We start from the raw sequence: 26748 nt of genomic DNA, 5'->3' as shown, positions 1-26748 counted from the left end.
TATAAGTATAGTAACCCCAGTACGTACCTGTGTAGCTTCAGTTTCATTTTCCTGGAGCAGCTTCTTCCTCTTCTCTTCTGTGCTGGACGGCAGGGATAAGCCCCGCCTCCTCCTCTCATTGGTGGGCAGAGGACAGCAGAGAAAGGGAGGGGGGAGAGAGGGGGAGCGTCCTGCAGCGCTGACAGGAGCCAGAGCTGCAGCTCCTGTGTGTCAGCCGTTGCTGCAGCTTCGGGGCCCCCTGTTGGTGGAAAGTATTCCACCAACAGGGGACCCCGATCATTATACTCGGGGGTCCGAAAAGACCTCCCAGAATAATGATAGCAGCGGTAGCAGCTGTCACCGGGCCCCTAATGTCCCGGGCCCTGTGGCAGCTGCTATGGTGGTAGTTACGCCACTGGTGGGGGTGTATAATGGGGCAGTATTATAGCGTGTGTGGGGGGTGTATAATAGAGCAGTATTATAGTGGTGGTATATTATGGCACAGTATTATAATATTGGGTCTACTATGGTGTAGTATTAGTGGGGGTGTATAATGGGGCAGTATTATAAGTAGGGGTCGCATTACAGGATAATATGATAGTGCGGGGGGGTCACTCTTATGACGTCATTACGTCACCTTTCCCTTTCTTTCACTTTCCCTCACTGTCCTCTTTGTCTTGTGGAGCCCTGCGCTAGTAGTGACGTCACACCATAGCCCCGCCTCACGTGCCCTAGGTAACGATGCCACGCCCTCAGCAGCGCTTCCTGATGACGCTGAACGTCGCCGCGCAGTGACGTGTGCGGCGCGCGGGCACCGGGTGGAAACATGGCGGAGTATTTGGCGTCTATTTTCGGCACCGAAAAGGACAAGTGAGAAAAATGGCGGCGGGAGTAAATGGGGAGATGGGGGAAATAATGAGGGGCAGAGGAAGCTGGGAGTTATACTGAACGGTACAGAGGGAGAGGAGGATGCTGGGAGTTATACTGAATGGTACAGAGGGAGAGGAGGATGCTGGGAGTTATACTGAATGGTACAGAGGGAGAGGAGGATGCTGGGAGTTATACTGAATGGTACAGAGGGAGAGGAGGATGCTGGGGGTTATAGTGAATGGTACAGATGGAGAGGAGGATGCTGGGGGTTATAGTGAATGGTACAGAGGGAGAGGAGGATGCTGGGGGTTATACTGAATGGTACAGAGGGAGAGGAGGATGCTGGGGGTTATACTGAATGGTACAGAGGGAGAGGAGGATGCTGGGGGTTATACTGAATGGTACAGAGGGAGAGGAGGATGCTGGGGGTTATACTGAATGGTACAGAGGGAGAGGAGGATGCTGGGAGTTATACTGAATGGTACAGAGGGAGAGGAGGATGCTGGGAGTTATACTGAATGGTACAGAGGGAGAGGAGGATGCTGGGAGTTATACTGAATGGTACAGAGGGAGAGGAGGATGCTGGGAGTTATACTGAATGGTACAGAGGGAGAGGAGGATGCTGGGAGTTATACTGAATGGTACAGAGGGAGAGGAGGATGCTGGGAGTTATACTGAATGGTACAGAGGGAGAGGAGGATGCTGGGAGTTATACTGAATGGTACAGAGGGAGAGGAGGATGCTGGGGGTTATACTGAATGGTACAGAGGGAGAGGAGGATGCTGGGAGTTATACTGAATGGTACAGAGGGAGAGGAGGATGCTGGGAGTTATACTGAATGGTACAGAGGGAGAGGAGGATGCTGGGAGTTATACTGAATGGTACAGAGGGAGAGGAGGATGCTGGGAGTTATACTGAATGGTACAGAGGGAGAGGAGGATGCTGGGGGTTATACTGAATGGTACAGAGGGAGAGGAGGATGCTGGGGGTTATACTGAATGATACAGAGGGAGAGGAGGATGCTGGGAGTTATACTGAATGGTACAGAGGGAGAGGAGGATGCTGGGAGTTATACTGAATGGTACAGAGGGAGAGGAGGATGCTGGGAGTTATACTGAATGGTACAGAGGGAGAGGAGGATGCTGGGAGTTATACTGAATGGTACAGAGGGAGAGGAGGATGCTGAGGGTTATACTGAATGGTACATAGGGAGAGGAGGATGCTGGGGGTTATACTGAATGGTACAGAGGGAGAGGAGGATGCTGGGGGTTATACTGAATGGTACAGAGGGAGAGGAGGATGCTGGGGGTTATACTGAATGGTACAGAGGGAGAGGAGGATGCTGGGAGTTATACTGAATGGTACAGAGGGAGAGGAGGATGCTGGGGGTTATAGTGAATGGTACAGATGGAGAGGAGGATGCTGGGAGTTATACTGAATGGTACAGAGGGAGAGGAGGATGCTGGGGGTTATACTGAATGGTACATAAGGAGAGGAGGATGCTGGGAGTTATACTGAATGGTACATAGGGAGAGGAGGATGCTGGGGGTTATACTGAATGGTACAGAGGGAGAGGAGGATGCTGGGGGTTATACTGAATGGTACAGAGGGAGAGGAGGATGCTGGGAGTTATACTGAATGGTACAGAGGGAGAGGAGGATGCTGGGGGTTATACTGAATGGTACAGAGGGAGAGGAGGATGCTGGGGGTTATACTGAATGGTACAGAGGGAGAGGAGGATGCTGGGGGTTATACTGAATGGTACAGAGGGAGAGGAGGATGCTGGGGGTTATACTGAATGGTACAGAGGGAGAGGAGGATGCTGGGGGTTATACTGAATGGTACAGAGGGAGAGGAGGATGCTGGGAGTTATACTGAATGGTACAGAGGGAGAGATGGATGCTGGGGGTTATACTGAATGGTACAGAGGGAGAGGAGGATGCTGGGGGTTATAGTGAATGGTACAGATGGAGAGGAGGATGCTGGGGGTTATACTGAATGGTACAGAGGGAGAGGAGGATGCTGGGAGTTATACTGAATGGTACAGAGGGAGAGATGGATGCTGGGGGTTATACTGAATGGTACAGAGGGAGAGGAGGATGCTGGGGGTTATACTGAATGGTACAGAGGGAGAGGAGGATGCTGGGAGTTATACTGAATGGTACAGAGGGAGAGGAGGATGCTGGGGGTTATACTGAATGGTACAGAGGGAGAGGAGGATGCTGGGGGTTATACTGAATGGTACAGAGGGAGAGGAGGATGCTGGGGGTTATACTGAATGGTACAGATGGAGAGGAGGATGCTGGGGGTTATACTGAATGGTACAGAGGGAGAGGAGGATGCTGGGGGTTATACTGAATGGTGCAGAGGGAGAGGAGGATGCTGGGGGTTATACTGAATGGTACATAAGGAGAGGAGGATGCTGGGAGTTATACTGAATGGTACATAGGGAGAGGAGGATGCTGGGGGTTATACTGAATGGTACAGAGGGAGAGGAGGATGCTGGGGGTTGTACTGAATGGTACAGAGGGAGAGGAGGATGCTGGGGGTTATACTGAATGGTACAGAGGGAGAGGAGGATGCTGGGAGTTATACTGAATGGTACAGAGGGAGAGGAGGATGCTGGGGGTTATACTGAATGGTACAGAGGGAGAGGAGGATGCTGGGGGTTATACTGAATGGTACAGAGGGAGAGGAGGATGCTGGGGGTTATACTGAATGATACAGAGGGAGAGGAGGATGCTGGGAGTTATACTGAATGGTACAGAGAGAGAGGAGGATGCTGGGAGTTATACTGAATGGTACAGAGGGAGAGGAGGATGCTGGGAGTTATACTGAATGGTACAGAGGGAGAGGAGGATGCTGGGAGTTATACTGAATGGTACAGAGGGAGAGGAGGATGCTGGGAGTTATACTGAATGGTACAGAGGGAGAGGAGGATGCTGGGAGTTATACTGAATGGTACAGAGGGAGAGGAGGATGCTGAGGGTTATACTGAATGGTACATAGGGAGAGGAGGATGCTGGGGGTTATACTGAATGGTACAGAGGGAGAGGAGGATGCTGGGGGTTATACTGAATGGTACAGAGGGAGAGGAGGATGCTGGGGGTTATACTGAATGGTACAGAGGGAGAGGAGGATGCTGGGAGTTATACTGAATGGTACAGAGGGAGAGGAGGATGCTGGGGGTTATAGTGAATGGTACAGATGGAGAGGAGGATTCTGGGAGTTATACTGAATGGTACAGAGGGAGAGGAGGATGCTGGGAGTTATACTGAATGGTACAGAGGGAGAGGAGGATGCTGGGAGTTATACTGAATGGTACAGAGGGAGAGATGGATGCTGGGGGTTATACTGAATGGTACAGAGGGAGAGGAGGATGCTGGGAGTTATAGTGAATGGTACAGAGGGAGAGGAGGATGCTGGGGGTTATACTGAATGGTACAGAGGGAGAGGAGGATGCTGGGAGTTATACTGAATGGTACAGAGGGAGAGGAGGATGCTGGGGGTTATACTGAATGGTACAGAGGGAGAGGAGGATGCTGGGGGTTATACTGAATGGTACAGATGGAGAGGAGGATGCTGGGGGTTATACTGAATGGTACAGAGGGAGAGAAGGATGCTGGGGGTTATACTGAATGGTGCAGAGGGAGAGGAGGATGCTGGGGGTTATACTGAATGGTACAGAGGGAGAGGAGGATGCTGGGGGTTATACTGAATGGTACAGAGGGAGAGATGGATGCTGGGGGTTATACTGAATGGTACATAAGGAGAGGAGGATGCTGGGAGTTATACTGAATGGTACAGAGGGAGAGGAGGATGCTGGGGGTTATACTGAATGGTACATAAGGAGAGGAGGATGCTGGGAGTTATACTGAATGGTACAGAGGGAGAGGAGGATGCTGAGGGTTATACTGAATGGTACATAGGGAGAGGAGGATGCTGGGGGTTATACTGAATGGTACAGAGGGAGAGGAGGATGCTGGGGGTTATACTGAATGGTACAGAGGGAGAGGAGGATGCTGGGGGTTATACTGAATGGTACAGAGGGAGAGGAGGATGCTGGGAGTTATACTGAATGGTACAGAGGGAGAGGAGGATGCTGGGGGTTATAGTGAATGGTACAGATGGAGAGGAGGATGCTGGGAGTTATACTGAATGGTACAGAGGGAGAGGAGGATGCTGGGGGTTATACTGAATGGTACAGAGGGAGAGGAGGATGCTGGGGGTTATACTGAATGGTACAGAGGGAGAGGAGGATGCTGGGGGTTATACTGAATGATACAGAGGGAGAGGAGGATGCTGGGAGTTATACTGAATGGTACAGAGGGAGAGGAGGATGCTGGGAGTTATACTGAATGGTACAGAGGGAGAGGAGGATGCTGGGAGTTATACTGAATGGTACAGAGGGAGAGGAGGATGCTGGGAGTTATACTGAATGGTACAGAGGGAGAGGAGGATGCTGGGAGTTATACTGAATGGTACAGAGGGAGAGGAGGATGCTGGGAGTTATACTGAATGGTACAGAGGGAGAGGAGGATGCTGGGAGTTATACTGAATGGTACAGAGGGAGAGGAGGATGCTGGGAGTTATACTGAATGGTACAGAGGGAGAGGAGGATGCTGGGGGTTATAGTGAATGGTACAGATGGAGAGGAGGATGCTGGGAGTTATACTGAATGGTACAGAGGGAGAGGAGGATGCTGGGGGTTATACTGAATGATACAGAGGGAGAGGAGGATGCTGGGAGTTATACTGAATGGTACAGAGGGAGAGGAGGATGCTGGGAGTTATACTGAATGGTACAGAGGGAGAGGAGGATGCTGGGAGTTATACTGAATGGTACAGAGGGAGAGGAGGATGCTGGGAGTTATACTGAATGGTACAGAGGGAGAGGAGGATGCTGAGGGTTATACTGAATGGTACATAGGGAGAGGAGGATGCTGGGGGTTATACTGAATGGTACAGAGGGAGAGGAGGATGCTGGGGGTTATACTGAATGGTACAGAGGGAGAGGAGGATGCTGGGGGTTATACTGAATGGTACAGAGGGAGAGGAGGATGCTGGGAGTTATACTGAATGGTACAGAGGGAGAGGAGGATGCTGGGGGTTATAGTGAATGGTACAGAGGGAGAGGAGGATGCTGGGGGTTATACTGAATGATACAGATGGAGAGGAGGATGCTGGGAGTTATACTGAATGGTACAGAGGGAGAGGAGGATGCTGGGAGTTATACTGAATGGTACAGAGGGAGAGATGGATGCTGGGGGTTATACTGAATGGTACAGAGGGAGAGGAGGATGCTGGGAGTTATAGTGAATGGTACAGAGGGAGAGGAGGATGCTGGGGGTTATACTGAATGGTACAGAGGGAGAGGAGGATGCTGGGGGTTATACTGAATGATACAGAGGGAGAGGAGGATGCTGGGGGTTATACTGAATGGTACAGAAGGAGAGGAGGATGCTGGGGGTTATACTGAATGGTACAGAGGGAGAGGAGGATGCTGGGGGTTATAGTGAATGGTACAGATGGAGAGGAGGATGCTGGGAGTTATACTGAATGGTACAGAGGGAGAGGAGGATGCTGGGGGTTATACTGAATGGTACAGAGGGAGAGGAGGATGCTGGGGGTTATACTGAATGATACAGAGGGAGAGGAGGATGCTGGGAGTTATACTGAATGGTACAGAGGGAGAGGAGGATGCTGGGAGTTATACTGAATGGTACAGAGGGAGAGGAGGATGCTGGGGGTTATACTGAATGGTACAGAGGGAGAGGAGGATGCTGGGGGTTATACTGAATGGTACAGAGGGAGAGGAGGATGCTGGGGGTTATACTGCATGGTACAGAGGGAGAGGAGGATGCTGGGGGTTATACTGAATGGTACATAAGGAGAGGAGGATGCTGGGGGTTACACTGAATGGTACAGAGGGAGAGGAGGATGCTGGGAGTTATACTGAATGGTACAGAGGGAGAGGAGGATGCTGGGAGTTATAGTGAATGGTACAGAGGGAGAGGAGGATGCTGGGGGTTATACTGAATGGTACAGAGGGAGAGGAGGATGCTGGGGGTTATACTGAATGGTACAGAAGGAGAGGAGGATGCTGGGGGTTATACTGAATGGTACAGAGGGAGAGGAGGATGCTGGGGGTTATAGTGAATGGTACAGAGGGAGAGGAGGATGCTGGGGGTTATACTGAATGATACAGATGGAGAGGAGGATGCTGGGAGTTATACTGAATGGTACAGAGGGAGAGGAGGATGCTGGGAGTTATACTGAATGGTACAGAGGGAGAGATGGATGCTGGGGGTTATACTGAATGGTACAGAGGGAGAGGAGGATGCTGGGAGTTATAGTGAATGGTACAGAGGGAGAGGAGGATGCTGGGAGTTATACTGAATGGTACAGAGGGAGAGGAGGATGCTGGGGGTTATACTGAATGGTACAGAGGGAGAGGAGGATGCTGGGGGTTATAGTGAATGGTACAGATGGAGAGGAGGATGCTGGGAGTTATACTGAATGGTACAGAGGGAGAGGAGGATGCTGGGGGTTATACTGAATGGTACAGAGGGAGAGGAGGATGCTGGGGGTTATACTGAATGATACAGAGGGAGAGGAGGATGCTGGGAGTTATACTGAATGGTACAGAGGGAGAGGAGGATGCTGGGAGTTATACTGAATGGTACAGAGGGAGAGGAGGATGCTGGGGGTTATACTGAATGGTACAGAGGGAGAGGAGGATGCTGGGGGTTATACTGAATGGTACAGAGGGAGAGGAGGATGCTGGGGGTTATACTGCATGGTACAGAGGGAGAGGAGGATGCTGGGGGTTATACTGAATGGTACATAAGGAGAGGAGGATGCTGGGGGTTACACTGAATGGTACAGAGGGAGAGGAGGATGCTGGGAGTTATACTGAATGGTACAGAGGGAGAGGAGGATGCTGGGAGTTATAGTGAATGGTACAGAGGGAGAGGAGGATGCTGGGGGTTATACTGAATGGTACAGAGGGAGAGGAGGATGCTGGGGGTTATACTGAATGATACAGAGGGAGAGGAGGATGCTGGGGGTTATACTGAATGGTACAGAGGGAGAGGAGGATGCTGGGGGTTATACTGAATGGTACAGAGGGAGAGGAGGATGCTGGGGGTTATACTGAATGGTACAGAGGGAGAGGAGGATGCTGGGGGTTATACTGAATGATACAGAGGGAGAGGAGGATGCTGGGGGTTATACTGAATGGTACAGAGGGAGAGGAGGATGCTGGGGGTTATACTGAATGGTACAGAGGGAGAGGAGGATGCTGGGGGTTATAGTGAATGGTACAGATGGAGAAGAGGATGCTGGGAGTTATACTGAATGGTACAGAGGGAGAGGAGGATGCTGGGGGTTATACTGAATGGTACAGAGGGAGAGGAGGATGCTGGGGGTTATACTGAATGATACAGAGGGAGAGGAGGATGCTGGGAGTTATACTGAATGGTACAGAGGGAGAGGAGGATGCTGGGAGTTATACTGAATGGTACAGAGGGAGAGGAGGATGCTGGGGGTTATACTGAATGGTACATAAGGAGAGGAGGATGCTGGGGGTTATACTGAATGGTACAGAGGGAGAGGAGGATGCTGGGGGTTATACTGAATGGTACAGAGGGAGAGGAGGATGCTGGGGGTTATACTGAATGGTACAGAGGGAGAGGAGGATGCTGGGAGTTATACTGAATGGTACAGAGGGAGAGGAGGATGCTGGGGGTTATACTGAATGGTACAGAGGGAGAGGAGGATGCTGGGGGTTATACTGAATGGTACAGAGGGAGAGGAGGATGCTGGGGGTTATACTGAATGGTACAGAGGGAGAGGAGGATGCTGGGGGTTATACTGAATGGTACAGAGGGAGAGGAGGATGCTGGGGGTTATACTGAATGGTACAGAGGGAGAGGAGGATGCTGGGGGTTATAGTGAATGGTACAGAGGGAGAGGAGGATGCTGGGGGTTATACTGAATGGTACAGAGGGAGAGGAGGATGCTGGGAGTTATACTGAATGGTACAGAGGGAGAGGAGGATGCTGGGGGTTATACTGAATGGTACAGAGGGAGAGGAGGATGCTGGGGGTTATACTGAATGGTACAGAGGGAGAGGAGGATGCTGGGGGTTATACTGAATGGTACAGAGGGAGAGGAGGATGCTGGAGGTTATACTGAATGGTACAGAGGGAGAGGAGGATGCTGGGGGTTATACTGAATGGTACAGATGGAGAGGAGGATGCTGGGGGTTATACTGAATGGTACAGAGGGAGAGGAGGATGCTGGGGGTTATACTGAATGGTACAGAGGGAGAGATGGATGCTGGGGGTTATATTGAATGGTACAGAGGGAGAGGAGGATGCTGGGGGTTATACTGAATGGTACAGAGGGAGAGGAGGATGCTGGGAGTTATACTGAATGGTACAGATGGAGAGGAGGATGCTGAGGGTTATACTGAATGGTACAGAGGGAGAGGAGGATGCTGGGAGTTATAGTGAATGGTACAGAGGGAGAGGAGGATGCTGGGGGTTATACTGAATGGTACAGAGGGAAAGGAGGATGCTGGGGGTTATACTGAATGGTACAGAGGGAGAGGAGGATGCTGGGAGTTATAGTGAATGGTACAGAGGGAGAGGAGGATGCTGGGGGTTATACTGAATGGTACAGAGGGAGAGGAGGATGCTGGGGGTTATAGTGAATGGTACATAAGGAGAGGAGGATGCTGGGAGTTATACTGAATGGTACAGAGGGAGAGGAGGATGCTGGGGGTTATACTGAATGGTACAGAGGGAGAGGAGGATGCTGGGGGTTATACTGAATGGTACAGAGGGAGAGGAGGATGCTGGGGGTTATACTGAATGGTACAGAGGGAGAGGAGGATGCTGGGGGTTATACTGAATGGTACAGAGGGAGAGGAGGATGCTGGGGGTTATACTGAATGGTACAGAGGGAGAGGAGGATGCTGGGAGTTATACTGAATGGTACAGAGGGAGAGGAGGATGCTGGGGGTTATAGTGAATGGTACAGATGGAGAGGAGGATGCTGGGAGTTATACTGAATGGTACAGAGGGAGAGGAGGATGCTGGGAGTTATACTGAATGGTACAGAGGGAGAGGAGGATGCTGGGAGTTATACTGAATGGTACAGAGGGAGAGATGGATGCTGGGGGTTATACTGAATGGTACAGAGGGAGAGGAGGATGCTGGGAGTTATAGTGAATGGTACAGAGGGAGAGGAGGATGCTGGGGGTTATACTGAATGGTACAGAGGGAGAGGAGGATGCTGGGAGTTATACTGAATGGTACAGAGGGAGAGGAGGATGCTGGGGGTTATACTGAATGGTACAGAGGGAGAGGAGGATGCTGGGAGTTATACTGAATGGTACAGAGGGAGAGGAGGATGCTGGGGGTTATACTGAATGGTACAGAGGGAGAGGAGGATGCTGGGGGTTATACTGCATGGTACAGAGGGAGAGGAGGATGCTGGGGGTTATACTGAATGGTACATAAGGAGAGGAGGATGCTGGGGGTTATACTGAATGGTACAGAGGGAGAGGAGGATGCTGGGAGTTATACTGAATGGTACAGAGGGAGAGGAGGATGCTGGGAGTTATAGTGAATGGTACAGAGGGAGAGGAGGATGCTGGGGGTTATACTGAATGGTACAGAGGGAGAGGAGGATGCTGGGGGTTATACTGAATGATACAGAGGGAGAGGAGGATGCTGGGGGTTATACTGAATGGTACAGAGGGAGAGGAGGATGCTGGGGGTTATACTGAATGGTACAGAGGGAGAGGAGGATGCTGGGGGTTATACTGAATGGTACAGATGGAGAGATGGATGCTGGGGGTTATATTGAATGGTACAGAGGGAGAGGAGGATGCTGGGGGTTATACTGAATGGTACAGAGGGAGAGGAGGATGCTGGGAGTTATACTGAATGGTACAGATGGAGAGGAGGATGCTGAGGGTTATACTGAATGGTACAGAGGGAGAGGAGGATGCTGGGAGTTATAGTGAATGGTACAGAGGGAGAGGAGGATGCTGGGGGTTATACTGAATGGTACAGAGGGAAAGGAGGATGCTGGGGGTTATACTGAATGGTACAGAGGGAGAGGAGGATGCTGGGAGTTATAGTGAATGGTACAGAGGGAGAGGAGGATGCTGGGGGTTATACTGAATGGTACAGAGGGAGAGGAGGATGCTGGGGGTTATACTGAATGGTACAGAGGGAGAGGAGGATGCTGGGGGTTATACTGAATGGTACAGAGGGAGAGGAGGATGCTGGGGGTTATAGTGAATGGTACAGAGGGAGAGGAGGATGCTGGGGGTTATAGTGAATGGTACATAAGGAGAGGAGGATGCTGGGAGTTATACTGAATGGTACAGAGGGAGAGGAGGATGCTGGGGGTTATACTGAATGGTACAGAGGGAGAGGAGGATGCTGGGGGTTATACTGTATGGTACAGAGGGAGAGGAGGATGCTGGGGGTTATAGTGAATGGTACATAAGGAGAGGAGGATGCTGGGAGTTATACTGAATGGTACAGAGGGAGAGGAGGATGCTGGGGGTTATACTGAATGGTACAGAGGGAGAGGAGGATGCTGGGGGTTATACTGAATGGTACAGAGGGAGAGGAGGATGCTGGGGGTTATACTGAATGGTACAGAGGGAGAGGAGGATGCTGGGGGTTATACTGAATGGTACAGAGGGAGAGGAGGATGCTGGGGGTTATACTGAATGGTACAGAGGGAGAGGAGGATGCTGGGGGTTATAGTGAATGGTACAGAGGGAGAGGAGGATGCTGGGGGTTATACTGAATGGTACAGAGGGAGAGGAGGATGCTGGGAGTTATACTGAATGGTACAGAGGGAGAGGAGGATGCTGGGGGTTATACTGAATGGTACAGAGGGAGAGGAGGATGCTGGGGGTTATACTGAATGGTACAGAGGGAGAGGAGGATGCTGGGGGTTATACTGAATGGTACAGAGGGAGAGGAGGATGCTGGGAGTTATACTGAATGGCACAGAGGGAGAGGAGGATGCTGGGGGTTATAGTGAATGGTACAGAGGGAGAGGAGGATGCTGGGGGTTATACTGAATGGTACAGATGGAGAGATGGATGCTGGGGGTTATACTGAATGGTACAGAGGGAAAGGAGGATGCTGGGAGTTATAGTGAATGGTACAGAGGGAGAGGAGGATGCTGGGGGTTATACTGAATGGTACAGAGGGAGAGGAGGATGCTGGAGGTTATACTGAATGGTACAGAGGGAAAGGAGGATGCTGGGAGTTATAGTGAATGGTACAGAGGGAGAGGAGGATGCTGGGGGTTATACTGAATGGTACAGAGGGAGAGGAGGATGCTGGAGGTTATACTGAATGGTACAGAGGGAGAGGAGGATGCTGGGGGTTATACTGAATGGTACAGAGGGAGAGATGGATGCTGGGGGTTATACTGAATGGTACAGAGGGAGAGGAGGATGCTGGGGGTTATACTGAATGGTACAGAGGGAGAGGAGGATGCTGGGGGTTATACTGAATGGTACAGAGGGAGAGATGGATGCTGGGGGTTATACTGAATGGTACAGAGGGAGAGGAGGATGCTGGGGGTTATACTGAATGGTACGGAGGGAGAGGAGGAGGATGGGGGTTATACTGAATGGTACAGAGGGAGAGGAGGATGCTGGGAGTTATAGTGAATGGTACAGAGGGAGAGGAGGATGCTGGGAGTTATACTGAATGGTACAGAGGGAGAGGAGGATGCTGGGGGTTATACTGAATGGTACAGAGGGAGAGGAGGATGCTGGGGGTTATACTGAATGGTACAGAGGGAGAGGAGGATGCTGGGGGTTATACTGAATGGTACAGAGGGAGAGGAGGATGCTGGGGGTTATACTGAATGGTACAGAGGGAGAGATGGATGCTGGGGGTTATACTGAATGGTACAGAGGGAGAGGAGGATGCTGGGGGTTATACTGAATGGTACAGAGGGAGAGATGGATGCTGGGGGTTATAGTGAATGGTACAGAGGGAGAGGAGGATGCTGGGGGTTATAATGAATGGTACAGAGGGAGAGGAGGATGCTGGGTGTTATAATGAATGGTACAGAGGGAGAGGAGGATGCTGGGGGTTATACTGAATGGTACAGAGGGAGAGGAGGATGCTGGGGGTTATACTGAATGGTACAGAGGGAGAGATGGATGCTGGGGGTTATAGTGAATGGTACAGAGGGAGAGGAGGATGCTGGGAGTTATACTGAATGGTACAGAGGGAGAGGAGGATGCTGGGGGTTATAATGAATGGTACAGAGGGAGAGGAGGATGCTGGGGGTTATACTGAATTGTACAGAGGGAGAGGAGGATTCTGGGGGTTATAGTGAATGGTGCAGAGGGAGAGGAGGATGCTGGGGGTTATACTGAATGGTACAGAGGGAGAGGAGGATGCTGGGGGTTATAGTGAATGGTACAGAGGGAGAGGAGGATGCTGGGAGTTATACTGAATGGTACAGAGGGAGAGGAGGATGCTGGGGGTTATACTGAATGGTACAGAGGGAGAGGAGGATGCTGGGGGTTATACTGAATGGTACAGAGGGAGAGATGGATGCTGGGGGTTATAGTGAATGGTACAGAGGGAGAGGAGGATGCTGGGGGTTATAGTGAATGGTACAGAGGGAGAGGAGGATGCTGAGGGTTATACTGAATGGTACAGAGGGAGAGGAGGATGCTGGGGGTTATACTGAATGGTACAGAGGGAGAGGAGGATGCTGGGGGTTATACTGAATGGTACAGAGGGAGAGGAGGATGCTGGGGGTTATACTGAATGGTACAGAGGGAGAGATGGATGCTGGGAGTTATACTGGATGGTACAGAGGGAGAGGAGGATGCTGGGAGTTATAGTGAATGGTACAGAGGGAGAGGAGGATGCTGGGGGTTATACTGAATGGTACAGAGGGAGAGGAGGATGCTGGGGGTTATACTGAATGGTACAGAGGGAGAGGAGGATGCTGGGGGTTATACTGAATGGTACAGAGGGAGAGGAGGATGCTGGGGGTTATACTGAATGGTACAGAGGGAGAGGAGGATGCTGGGGGTTATAGTGAATGGTACAGAGGGAGAGGAGGATGCTGGGGGTTATACTGAATGGTACAGAGGGAGAGGAGGATGCTGGGAGTTATACTGAATGGTACAGAGGGAGAGGAGGATGCTGGGGGTTATACTGAATGGTACAGAGGGAGAGGAGGATGCTGGGGGTTATACTGAATGGTACAGAGGGAGAGGAGGATGCTGGGGGTTATACTGAATGGTACAGAGGGAGAGGAGGATGCTGGGAGTTATACTGAATGGCACAGAGGGAGAGGAGGATGCTGGGGGTTATAGTGAATGGTACAGAGGGAGAGGAGGATGCTGGGGGTTATACTGAATGGTACAGATGGAGAGATGGATGCTGGGGGTTATACTGAATGGTACAGAGGGAAAGGAGGATGCTGGGAGTTATAGTGAATGGTACAGAGGGAGAGGAGGATGCTGGGGGTTATACTGAATGGTACAGAGGGAGAGGAGGATGCTGGGGGTTATACTGAATGGTACAGAGGGAGAGGAGGATGCTGGGGGTTATACTGAATGGTACAGAGGGAGAGGAGGATGCTGGGGGTTATACTGAATGGTACAGAGGGAGAGGAGGATGCTGGGGGTTATACTGAATGGTACAGAGGGAGAGGAGGATGCTGGGAGTTATACTGAATGGTACAGAGGGAGAGGAGGATGCTGGGGGTTATACTGAATGGTACAGAGGGAGAGGAGGATGCTGGAGGTTATACTGAATGGTACAGAGGGAAAGGAGGATGCTGGGAGTTATAGTGAATGGTACAGAGGGAGAGGAGGATGCTGGGGGTTATACTGAATGGTACAGAGGGAGAGGAGGATGCTGGAGGTTATACTGAATGGTACAGAGGGAGAGGAGGATGCTGGGGGTTATACTGAATGGTACAGAGGGAGAGATGGATGCTGGGGGTTATACTGAATTGTACAGAGGGAGAGGAGGATGCTGGGGGTTATACTGAATGGTACAGAGGGAGAGGAGGATGCTGGGGGTTATACTGAATGGTACAGAGGGAGAGATGGATGCTGGGGGTTATACTGAATGGTACAGAGGGAGAGGAGGATGCTGGGGGTTATACTGAATGGTACGGAGGGAGAGGAGGAGGATGGGGGTTATACTGAATGGTACAGAGGGAGAGGAGGATGCTGGGAGTTATAGTGAATGGTACAGAGGGAGAGGAGGATGCTGGGAGTTATACTGAATGGTACAGAGGGAGAGGAGGATGCTGGGGGTTATACTGAATGGTACAGAGGGAGAGGAGGATGCTGGGGGTTATACTGAATGGTACAGAGGGAGAGGAGGATGCTGGGGGTTATACTGAATGGTACAGAGGGAGAGGAGGATGCTGGGGGTTATACTGAATGGTACAGAGGGAGAGATGGATGCTGGGGGTTATACTGAATGGTACAGAGGGAGAGGAGGATGCTGGGGGTTATACTGAATGGTACAGAGGGAGAGATGGATGCTGGGGGTTATAGTGAATGGTACAGAGGGAGAGGAGGATGCTGGGGGTTATAATGAATGGTACAGAGGGAGAGGAGGATGCTGGGTGTTATAATGAATGGTACAGAGGGAGAGGAGGATGCTGGGGGTTATACTGAATGGTACAGAGGGAGAGGAGGATGCTGGGGGTTATACTGAATGGTACAGAGGGAGAGATGGATGCTGGGGGTTATACTGAATGGTACGGAGGGAGAGGAGGAGGATGGGGGTTATACTGAATGGTACGGAGGGAGAGGAGGATGCTGGGAGTTATAGTGAATGGTACAGAGGGAGAGGAGGATGCTGGGAGTTATACTGAATGGTACAGAGGGAGAGGAGGATGCTGGGGGTTATACTGAATGGTACAGAGGGAGAGGAGGATGCTGGGGGTTATACTGAATGGTACAGAGGGAGAGGAGGATGCTGGGGGTTATAGTGAATGGTACAGAGGGAGAGGAGGATGCTGGGGGTTATACTGAATGGTACAGAGGGAGAGATGGATGCTGGGGGTTATACTGAATGGTACAGAGGGAGAGGAGGATGCTGGGGGTTATACTGAATGGTACAGAGGGAGAGATGGATGCTGGGGGTTATAGTGAATGGTACAGAGGGAGAGGAGGATGCTGGGGGTTATAATGAATGGTACAGAGGGAGAGGAGGATGCTGGGTGTTATAATGAATGGTACAGAGGGAGAGGAGGATGCTGGGGGTTATACTGAATGGTACAGAGGGAGAGGAGGATGCTGGGGGTTATACTGAATGGTACAGAGGGAGAGATGGATGCTGGGGGTTATAGTGAATGGTACAGAGGGAGAGGAGGATGCTGGGAGTTATACTGAATGGTACAGAGGGAGAGGAGGATGCTGGGGGTTATAATGAATGGTACAGAGGGAGAGGAGGATGCTGGGGGTTATACTGAATTGTACAGAGTTAGAGGAGGATTCTGGGGGTTATAGTGAATGGTGCAGAGGGAGAGGAGGATGCTGGGGGTTATACTGAATGGTACAGAGGGAGAGGAGGATGCTGGGGGTTATAGTGAATGGTACAGAGGGAGAGGAGGATGCTGGGAGTTATACTGAATGGTACAGAGGGAGAGGAGGATGCTGGGGGTTATACTGAATGGTACAGAGGGAGAGGAGGATGCTGGGGGTTATGCTGAATGGTACAGAGGGAGAGATGGATGCTGGGGGTTATAGTGAATGGTACAGAGGGAGAGGAGGATGCTGGGGGTTATAGTGAATGGTACAGAGGGAGAGGAGGATGCTGAGGGTTATACTGAATGGTACAGAGGGAGAGGAGGATGCTGGGGGTTATACTGAATGGTACAGAGGGAGAGGAGGATGCTGGGAGTTATAGTGAATGATACCCAGGAAGCCTTGGTGTGTTGTAATGGTGAATGCTGGGCATTATAATGAGAGCTATATATTTTTGAGTCCGTATTACAGATGAGGGGGTGGTTGCTATGGAGTCAGTCTTATAGGCGAGGGATGATGGATATGGAATAAGTATTTCAGCTGAGGGGTGATGGATATGAAGTCAGTATTCCTAGGTGAGGGGTGATGGATATGGAGTCAGTATTCCTAGGTGAGGGGTGATGGATATGAAGTCCGTATTCCTAGGTGAGGGGTGATGGATATGGAGTCAGTATTCCTAGGTGAGGGGTGATGGATATGGAGTCAGTATTCCTAGGTGAGGGGTGATGGATATGGAGTCAGTATTCCTAGGTGAGGGGTGATGGATATGAAGTCCGTATTCCTAGGTGAGGGGTGATGGATATGGAGTCAGTATTCCTAGTTGAGGGGTGATGGATATGGAGTCAGTATTCCTAGGTGAGGGGTGATGGATATGAAGTCCGTATTCCTAGGTGAGGGGTGATGGATATGGAGTCAGTATTCCTAGGTGAGGGGTGATGGATATGGAGTCAGTATTCCTAGGTGAGGGGTGATGGATATGGAGTCAGTATTCCTAGGTGAGGGGTGATGGATATGGAGTCAGTATTCCTAGGTGAGAGGTGATGGATATGGAGTCAGTATTCCTAGGTGAGGGGTGATGGATATGGAGTCAGTATTCCTAGGTGAGGGGTGATGGATATGAAGTCCGTATTCCTAGGTGAGGGGTGATGGATATGGAGTCAGTATTCCTAGTTGAGGGGTGATGGATATGAAGTCCGTATTCCTAGGTTAGGGGTGATGGATATGGAGTCAGTATTCCTAGGTGAGGGGTGATGGATATGGAGTCAGTATTCCTAGGTGAGGGGTGATGGATATGGAGTCAGTATTCCTAGGTGAGAGGTGATGGATATGGAGTCAGTATTCCTAGGTGAGGGGTGATGGATATGGAGTCAGTATTCCTAGGTGAGGGGTGATGGATATGAAGTCCGTATTCCTAGGTTAGGGGTGATGGATATGGAGTCAGTATTCCTAGGTGAGGGGTGATGGATATGGAGTCAGTATTCCTAGGTGAGGGGTGATGGATATGAAGTCCGTATTCCTAGGTTAGGGGTGATGGATATGGAGTCAGTATTCCTAGGTGAGGGGTGATGGATATGGAGTCAGTATTCCTAGGTGAGGGGTGATGGATATGAAGTCCGTATTCCTAGGTGAGGGGTGATGGATATGGAGTCAGTATTCCTAGGTGAGGGGTGATGGATATGGAGTCAGTATTCCTAGGTGAGGGGTGATGGATATGGAGTCAGTATTCCTAGGTGAGAGGTGATGGATATGGAGTCAGTATTCCTAGGTGAGGGGTGATGGATATGGAGTCAGTATTCCTAGGTGAGGGGTGATGGATATGGAGTCAGTATTCCTAGGTGAGGGGTGATGGATATGGAGTCAGTATTCCTAGGTGAGAGGTGATGGATATGGAGTCAGTATTCCTAGTTGAGGGGTGATGGATATGAAGTCCGTATTCCTAGGTTAGGGGTGATGGACATGGAGTCAGTATTCCTAGGTGAGGGGTGATGGATATGGAGTCAGTATTCCTAGGTGAGGGGTGATGGATATGGAGTCAGTATTCCTAGGTGAGGGGTGATGGATATGGAGTCAGTATTCCTAGTTGAGGGGTGATGGATATGAAGTCCGTATTCCTAGGTGAGGGGTGATGGATATGAAGTCCGTATTCCTAGGTTAGGGGTGATGGATATGGAGTCAGTATTCCTAGGTGAGAGGTGATGGATATGGAGTCAGTATTCCTAGGTGAGGGGTGATGGATATGAAGTCCGTATTCCTAGGTGAGGGGTGATGGATATGGAGTCAGTATTCCTAGGTGAGGGGTGATGGATATGGAGTCAGTATTCCTAGGTGAGGGGTGATGGATATGAAGTCCGTATTCCTAGGTTAGGGGTGATGGATATGGAGTCAGTATTCCTAGGTGAGGGGTGATGGATATGAAGTCCGTATTCCTAGGTTAGGGGTGATGGATATGGAGTCAGTATTCCTAGGTGAGGGGTGATGGATATGGAGTCCGTATTCCTAGGTGAGGGGTGATGGATATGGAGTCAGTATTCCTAGGTGAGGGGTGATGGATATGAAGTCCGTATTCCTAGGTTAGGGGTGATGGATATGGAGTCAGTATTCCTAGGTGAGGGGTGATGGATATGAAGTCCGTATTCCTAGGTTAGGGGTGATGGATATGGAGTCAGTATTCCTAGGTGAGGGGTGATGGATATGGAGTCAGTATTCCTAGGTGAGGGGTGATGGATATGAAGTCCGTATTCCTAGGTGAGGGGTGATGGATATGAAGTCCGTATTCCTAGGTGAGGGGTGATGGATATGGAGTCAGTATCTGTCTTACAGGTGCGGCTTGTGCTCGGTGATGAGTTCGCCCCTTAGTGTAGATTCTAGTTTGTCTTTATAACAGGGACCTGTTTTCTCCTCAGGGTTAACTGCTCCTTTTACTTTAAGATTGGGGCGTGTCGCCATGGAGACCGATGTTCACGACTCCACAACAAGCCCACGTTCAGCCAGGTATGTCTGTCTGCTCTCTGGTGGCTCTTCTATTGGTTTTATTGCTGGAGATCTGCCGCATGAACCGACCTCGGCCTGCGACTGCCTCCGCATCTTCTACTTCATTTATGAAGGTTCACAATAGCCTTGTTCTGTCCATAAAGTTGGACTTGAGAACTTTTCTGTCTGGCGATCTTGGCTTCACTCTGGCGATCTACGATGTAGATGTGAACATGGGCTACGTGTGTGATAGTCTGATAAGTTATAGTGCAGAGCTACTCCTATAGACTTGAGGTCCAAGTGGCGCTGCTGAGCCATGTAGTGCAGGTTTCACTATTGCTGATGGCTGATTCACAAGGATGCTGTAAGACAGTGTCTCCTGTCACCTCCATTGTGGCCCTGCTCTACTGGAAAGTCATTGTTCTGTTGTAGTAGTGCCAAAGGCCGGTGAGTGCATGAGCCCGGTGCTGGATATAGACATGTCAGGGTACTCCGCTCTTATAGACACTGCTGTTGATGGAGAGATCCCCTCCAATGGTTTCTCCTGCCAGTTGTAGCTCACATTGGTGAATATGTCTGGTGAGGAGATGGATAAGGGATCCTCACTGCAAGATCTATTCATTGTTCCTTCTATTCCAGACTATCGCTCTGCTCAATATCTACCGAAATCCACAGAACTCCTCGCAGTCAGCAGACGGCCTGCGCTGTAAGTGCCTCCTCCTCTGACCGCTGGTGCCCCCGCCCTGTGCTCATCACTCCTAATGCTTCTCTCTTCTTTTCTCAGGTGCTGTGAGTGATGTAGAGATGCAGGAACATTATGACGAGTTCTTTGAGGTAAGTGACAAGAGGTTGGTGTGTGGCTAAAAGTGGGCCGGCTCCAGCCAGTGACCGGCTCACAATTTGCCACTGTCACCAGGGGGAGAACTGACGGTTGTTTGGGATGTTCCTGCAGGAAGTATTCACGGAGATGGAGGAGAAATATGGAGAAGTGGAAGAGATGAATGTCTGTGATAACCTGGGAGACCATTTAGTGGGCAACGTGTATGTGAAGGTGAGTAAAGAGATGTGACCTGGTGCTGACCTCCTCCCCAGCATTGTGTATGTGCTAGACTCAGGAACATAGTGTTATATTGGCTTGCTAAAATAGCTTAGTACCAATCTCCTCTCCAGTATTGTATCTGCTGCTGGATGACCCTTTATAACCTGGGTCCGGTGACCACGGAGTGACCCTTTATTTCCCAGCTCCAGGGACCTCGGGGTGACCTGTTATATCCTGGCTTCGGTGACCTCAGGGTGTCCCTTTATATCCCAGCTGTGGTGACCTTGGGTTTACCCTTTATATCCCAGCTCTGGTGACCCTTTATATTCTGGCTTCAGTGACCTTGGAGTGACCCCTTTATATCCTGTCTCTGGTGACCTCAGGGTGGCCCTTTATATCCCTGCTCTGATGACCTTGGGGTGACCCTTTATATCCTGGCTCCGGTGACTTCGGGGTGGCCCTTTATATCCCAGCTCTGGTGACCTCGAAGTAACCCTTTATATCTTGGCTTCAGCGACCCTTTATATCCCAGCTCAAGGGACCTCGGGGTGACAGTTTATATCCCAGCTCTCTGGTTTAGATGCTTGTCGTGTTGCTTCATGTTCTCCCTGTGGTTCTGGACCACGCGCACCCGGAATACTTCTGACTTGTTTATCTCACATGATTGGTTCCAGTTCCGTCGAGAGGAAGATGCAGAAAAAGCTGTGAAAGATTTGAATAACCGTTGGTTCAATGGTCAACCTATCCACGCAGAGCTCTCTCCAGTCACTGATTTCCGGGAGGCGTGCTGCCGACAGTATGAAATGGGGTGAGTGAATGGCCTGGAGTTGAGAGGTGGACACTGCCGCCAGGGAGCACATGTAGTAAGGGTGGACATTACCTCCTGGGGAGAGCATGCAGCAAGGATGGGCACTTCCTCTGTGGGGGCGCACTGACAAAACTTTAAAGGGGGTTTCCCAACATGCACTTTCATAGTAAATATGACTTCATCCACTTCCTATGTGTCCTCCAAAATCTGCAGCCTACGATTCACAGAGTGGGCAGTCCTTACTATGGAGCCAATGATTGCTGTACTTCACATGCTCCATCTGTTAGCACATGGTTATATAGCCTTGATCTGATATACAGTGTTAGCCAAAAGTATTGGCACCCCTGCAATTCTGTCAGATAATAGTCCTTTTTTCCAGAAAATGATTGCAATCACAAATTCTTTGGTATTATCTTCATTTAATTTGTCTTTAATGGAAAACCACAAAAAGAATTGTCAAAAAGTCAAACTGGATATAATTCCACAGCAAACATAAAAAAGGGGGTGGACAAAAGTATTGGCACTTTTTGAAAAATCATGTGATGCTTCTCTAATTTGTGTAATTAACAGCACCTGTTACTTACATGAGGCACCTAACAGGTGGTGCAATAACTAAATCACACTTGCAGCCAGTTGACTCCACCTCTGTCCTGTGTCCTTGTGTGACCACATTGAGCATGGAGAAAAGAAAGAAGACCAAAGAACTGTCTGAGGACTTGAGAAGCAAAATTGTGAGGAAGCATGAGCAATCTCAAGGTTATATTCCTCTCCAAAGACCTGAATGTTCCTGTGTCTACCGTGCGCAGTGTCATCAAGAAGTGTAAAGCCCATGGCACTGTGGCTAACCTCCCTAGATGTGGACGGAAAAGAAAAATTGACGAGAGATTTCAACGCAAGATTGTGCGGATGGCGGATAAAGAACCTCGACTAACATCCAAACAAGTCCAAGCTGCCCTGCAGTCTGAGGGTACAACAGTGTCACCCCGTACTATCCGTCAGGGTCTGAATGAGAAGGGACTGTATGGTAGGAGACCCAGGAAGACCCCACTTCTTACCCAGAGACAGAAAAAAGCCAGGCTGGAGTTTGCCAAAACTTACCTGAGAAAGCCAAAACCGTTCTGGAAGAATGTTCTCTGGTCAGATGAGACAGAAGTAGGAAAAGGCATCAACATAGAGTTTACAGGGAAAAAAAGAGGCCTTCAAAGAAAAGAACACGGTCCCTACAGTCAGACATGGCGGAGGCTCCCTGATGGTTTGGGGTTGCTTTGCTGCCTCTGGCACTGGACTGCTTGACCGTGTGCATGGCATTATGAAGTCTGAAGACGACCAACACATTGTGCAGCATCATGTAGGGCCCAGTGTGAGAAAGCTGGGTCTCCCTCAGAGGTCAGGGCTCTTCCAGCAGGACAATGACCCAAAACACACTTCAGGTCAGCACTAGAAAATGGTGGTGAGAGAAAGCCCTGGAGACTTGTAAAGTGGCAGCAATGAGTCCAGCCCTGAATCCCATAGAACACCTGGTAAAAGGAAAATGTTTGTTTTGGTACCGTGTTAGCCAGTGGTTATAAAATATAAAAAACAAAAAAAAACTTTGCAAGTCTTCTGTATACCCTTGAGTTATATCTGAAGAAGAAGCTCAGAGGAAGCTTCGAAACGTCATATTCTGTCATCATTATGAGTTAGCCACTAAAAAAGGTATCACCTACAGAAGACTTGCAAATTTTTTTTTGTTTTTTATATTATAGAACACCTGTGGATAGATCTCTTGGTGGCAGTTTGGAGAAGGCCCCCTTCACATCTCAGGGGGGACCTGGAGCAGTTTGCCAAAGGGTCATTCCATATCAAGTGATCCAAATAGGAATATTTTTTTTACCTGACGTCTTTAGATTTTTTTTATTTTTTATGAAGTACAACTTAAGTTAATTACAAATAAAAAGTTTTGAATTTTTTTCTTCATCAGTTAATTTTTTATAGACTTCTAAAGTTTTGAAAAAGTGTGAATTTTGGCCTGGTATGGCTTTACATTTTTTAACATATCTTGGGCTAGAATTAAGATAAATAGGTGGGAGAGGCGTCATTTTTCTCAGAGCGGTACCGGCTTTCATTTGATATGTCACAAGACAATGTTTCTTTATATTTTGTTTTGGAGAAATCAAATTCAAAATTTTGATGGGCAATTGTGAAAAAAATGTGTGTTTTAAAATTGTGAAAAAATGCATTTGTGTTACTTGTGTTCTTGGTTATATTTGTACAGGTTTTCAACTTGGGACCAAATTGGGATCAATTTTTTTTATTTTTTTTTTTTAAGCCTTGAATCATCTGATTTTATCTTTGTGTGAGCTTCTTCCTTTTTTCTTTTCAAATTACAACTTGCTGAATTCAACATTTATATGCAACAATAAAAAAACATAACAAACAAATCCTGTAAGTGCCAGAACAAATACATCTTATCATCAGAACGCAACTTGTTCAGCATTTTCAACCTGAATGCATTGAACAAACCGAAAAAAAAAAGGTGATCATATCCTCAAGTGGGATTGTCTAAATCAGGGGTTCGCAAACTGCGGCCCGCCAAGCACTTCTGTCTGGCCCCACCGACAACGCTGGCAGGCGTGCATTTATAATGAAGCTCCTGGGGAGCTCGGGCCATGGAGCACACTTCACTTTACCTATTGGAGGGCACCGCTCCCGATATCTGTGCAACCTGCTCTGCCTCTGGCCCACTGTTTAAAAAGTTTGAGGACCCCTGGTCTAAATAGTCTCATCCTAATTATATGTTAACAAGAGTACAAGAACCAATATTTATAACACCTATTTCTACATGTAACAATTGTTTTTTATTATATCACTAAACATGTAATTTATTAAGAAAAATAGTCCAGTAGATAAATCCTCATTCTATAAAATATGAACTAATTAAACAATTAATAGGACATTTTTAAACTACTGGCCTTTTATCATCATCTTCTTGTGGTTATCTGAGGTGCACTACAATAAGTGTCCTACCAGAAACACTCCTCTGAGAGAGATGGTCCCACTCTAGTGTCAGATTACAGGACCTGTATACTGCTAGTCTGACACTAGTTAACATTACAATTTTGTGAGGTGGATCATTCTCTGTACATATCTCACATATAGACCTCACACTTTTAGACCACAGGCTGAACAGATCTGAATTCAAGATTTTTGGAATGACACTGTAATAGTTACATTTTAAAATATTATCCCATCGAGATCCCAACTTGAATTTTGGTACAGATGTGGCTAAGGGCATAGCAGGCCCATGTGCATTTTTTGGAAATTTTTAAATAAAACGTTTTTTTCGGAAATGCGTTTTAAAATTGTGTTCACATGGGTAAAATATTAACAAAGATACTCTTGTGACATATTTGGTGAAAGCCTGTATAGTTCTGAGTAGAATGGCGTTTATTTTGTTTCTCTATCTTTTTTCTAGCCTGAGTTATGAGGAGAAATGTAAAGGCAGGCAACACAGAAATTCGCACTTTTTCTGAACTTTGAAAATCAATTAAAAATCCAAAAAAAATTCTAGAATTTTTTTTTCTTCACATTTTGCATTCTCTGACACACTATTACCAAATAACAAAATCTCAAAAGAATTAAAAATATAGAGGGAAAAATCATTGGTTCACTTGACACGGAATGACCCCAAAGAAGAAGGGTCTAAGATTCCAGCAGAGCCTTGTAAGAAACTCATTGCTGGTTACCGGAAGCGGTTGTGCCCAGTTATTGTGTCTAAAGGTTGTGCTACCAAGTATTAGGCTGAGGGCGCCAATACTTTTGTCCGGCCCATTTTTGGAGTTTTGTGTAAAATGATCAATGATTTGACTTTTTTTTCATTCTCTTTTGTGTTTTTTCTTTGTAAGCAAAATAAATGAAGATATTACCAAAGAGTTTGTGCTTGTAATCATTTTCTGGAAGACACCGAGTATTATCTGACAGAATTGCAGGGGGGCCAATACTTTTGGCCAACACTGTATAGAGCTATAAAGAATATAATGTATACCGCCTGCCCGTCCTTGGTGAAGATCTTCTACAGGACTTATACAGTCTGGACACCTACACATAATGCCAGCGGACTTGGAGAGACGTATGTGGTCACATGTAGAGGACATGGGTCATGGTGTGCCTAACTTTTGATGATTTTTCTGTCCTCAGGGAGTGTACACGTGGTGGCTTCTGTAACTTCATGCATTTAAAGCCCATCTCCCGGGAGTTGCGTAGAGAACTGTATGGGCGACGCAGGAAGAAGTAAGAGCACGCATGTTCTGTAGATGTGATTTGTCGCTCAGAGTAGAGGTTGAGCCTTTGCTTTCCTGCCTGTTGTGCCGATGCTGTGATTCTTGTTCTTTTGCTGTTAGTTATAATTTTATCTTCAGTAACTGGATTGACTCCCCTCCTGACTGATGAGGAAGAATCTGTACATTAGGTGCAGTACTTCACTGTGGCCGGGACCTGTGAGCGGTCTGGGCTGCAATACTTTATATCTTTTGTCCTATATGTAATGACCTGATAACACATAACATGATCACATTATAGATAGATGCCAGAAGGACTGATCATTCCCCCCTCCCCCGCAATACTAAACAAATATCAATATCAGATTTATGGTTGTGCCCTGATGAATTTACATGAATAAGGGTTGTGGATGGTGTAGATGAAGAAAGCACATAAAGTTTGCTGCATTATAGAGGTCTCACCCTATTGCGGTAGTAAGAGGTTAACACCTTCGAGGAGTGTGTGGCTGTTACTCATTGCAGATATATTGCGATATGATGTTCAGTCTGTAGGTCTAGATCTTCTCGTAGACTGGCCTCCTACCATCTAGATTTCTGATAATACACTACGAATAGTCTCTAGATCTGCAGTTTGATCTTCTTTTATACTGTCCTCCTACTATCAAACAGGACTTTATCATTTCCCTGCACTTTTCTTACACTTTTCTTTTCTTCAGGCATCGCTCCCGCTCCAGATCCCGTGAACGCCGTTCTCGTTCTAGAGATCGTGGCAGAGGTGGTGGTGGCGGACGTGACAGAGATCGACGGAGGTCCAGAGACCGGGAGCGGTCGGGGCGTTTCTGAGCCTCTGTTTTTATTCCATGTTGTGGGAGTTTCCAGTGACTGGAGTTGGCGGCGGGGGCTGCACTCATCAGCTGTGGGGGATGGGGGTGCTGGGATTTATTTCATTGTATTTCATTTTTTTTTTCTAAGAGCCGGGCTTCTGAATAAACATTTGTAGTGATCCAGTATTGCCAGTGTCTGTCTGATCCATGAGATGTAAGCCTGAGATAGACACGAGACTGGGTCCATAGGGTCAGGGCTAAACCTAGGTGAGCAGTGTAAGGGTATGGTGGAAACCTTTTCCACCTTGTGAACTTTCTGCACGTGTACCCACGACGGGATGCCAATGCAGCATGAGCATACCCCTCCTGATTAGGCCCGAATTAATGGGTCTAATCAGGAGGGAGTCATGCGCCGTGGCTTTCTCAGCC

General features: G+C 48.7%; 1 protein-coding gene across 1 annotated transcript; it reads left to right on the top strand.

Moving 5' to 3' along the window:
* The first annotated feature begins 757 nt into the window (after window positions 1-757).
* Window positions 758-26506, top strand: U2AF1 (U2 small nuclear RNA auxiliary factor 1). Its single transcript, XM_075262553.1, has 8 exons — window positions 758-849; window positions 19326-19413; window positions 20032-20098; window positions 20177-20226; window positions 20345-20443; window positions 21106-21239; window positions 25416-25508; window positions 26212-26506. The coding sequence occupies exons 1-8, from the start codon at window positions 806-808 to the stop codon at window positions 26336-26338; spliced, it is 702 nt and encodes a 233-aa protein (XP_075118654.1). The 5' UTR covers window positions 758-805; the 3' UTR covers window positions 26339-26506.
* The last annotated feature ends 242 nt before the right edge of the window (window positions 26507-26748 follow it).

The sequence above is a fragment of the Leptodactylus fuscus genome, chromosome 2 (genome assembly GCF_031893055.1).
Source record: "Leptodactylus fuscus isolate aLepFus1 chromosome 2, aLepFus1.hap2, whole genome shotgun sequence".
Lineage (NCBI taxonomy): Eukaryota > Metazoa > Chordata > Amphibia > Anura > Leptodactylidae > Leptodactylus > Leptodactylus fuscus.
Note: the sequence above shows the minus strand (reverse complement) of the source record. Positions and strands in the feature narration are given on the sequence as shown.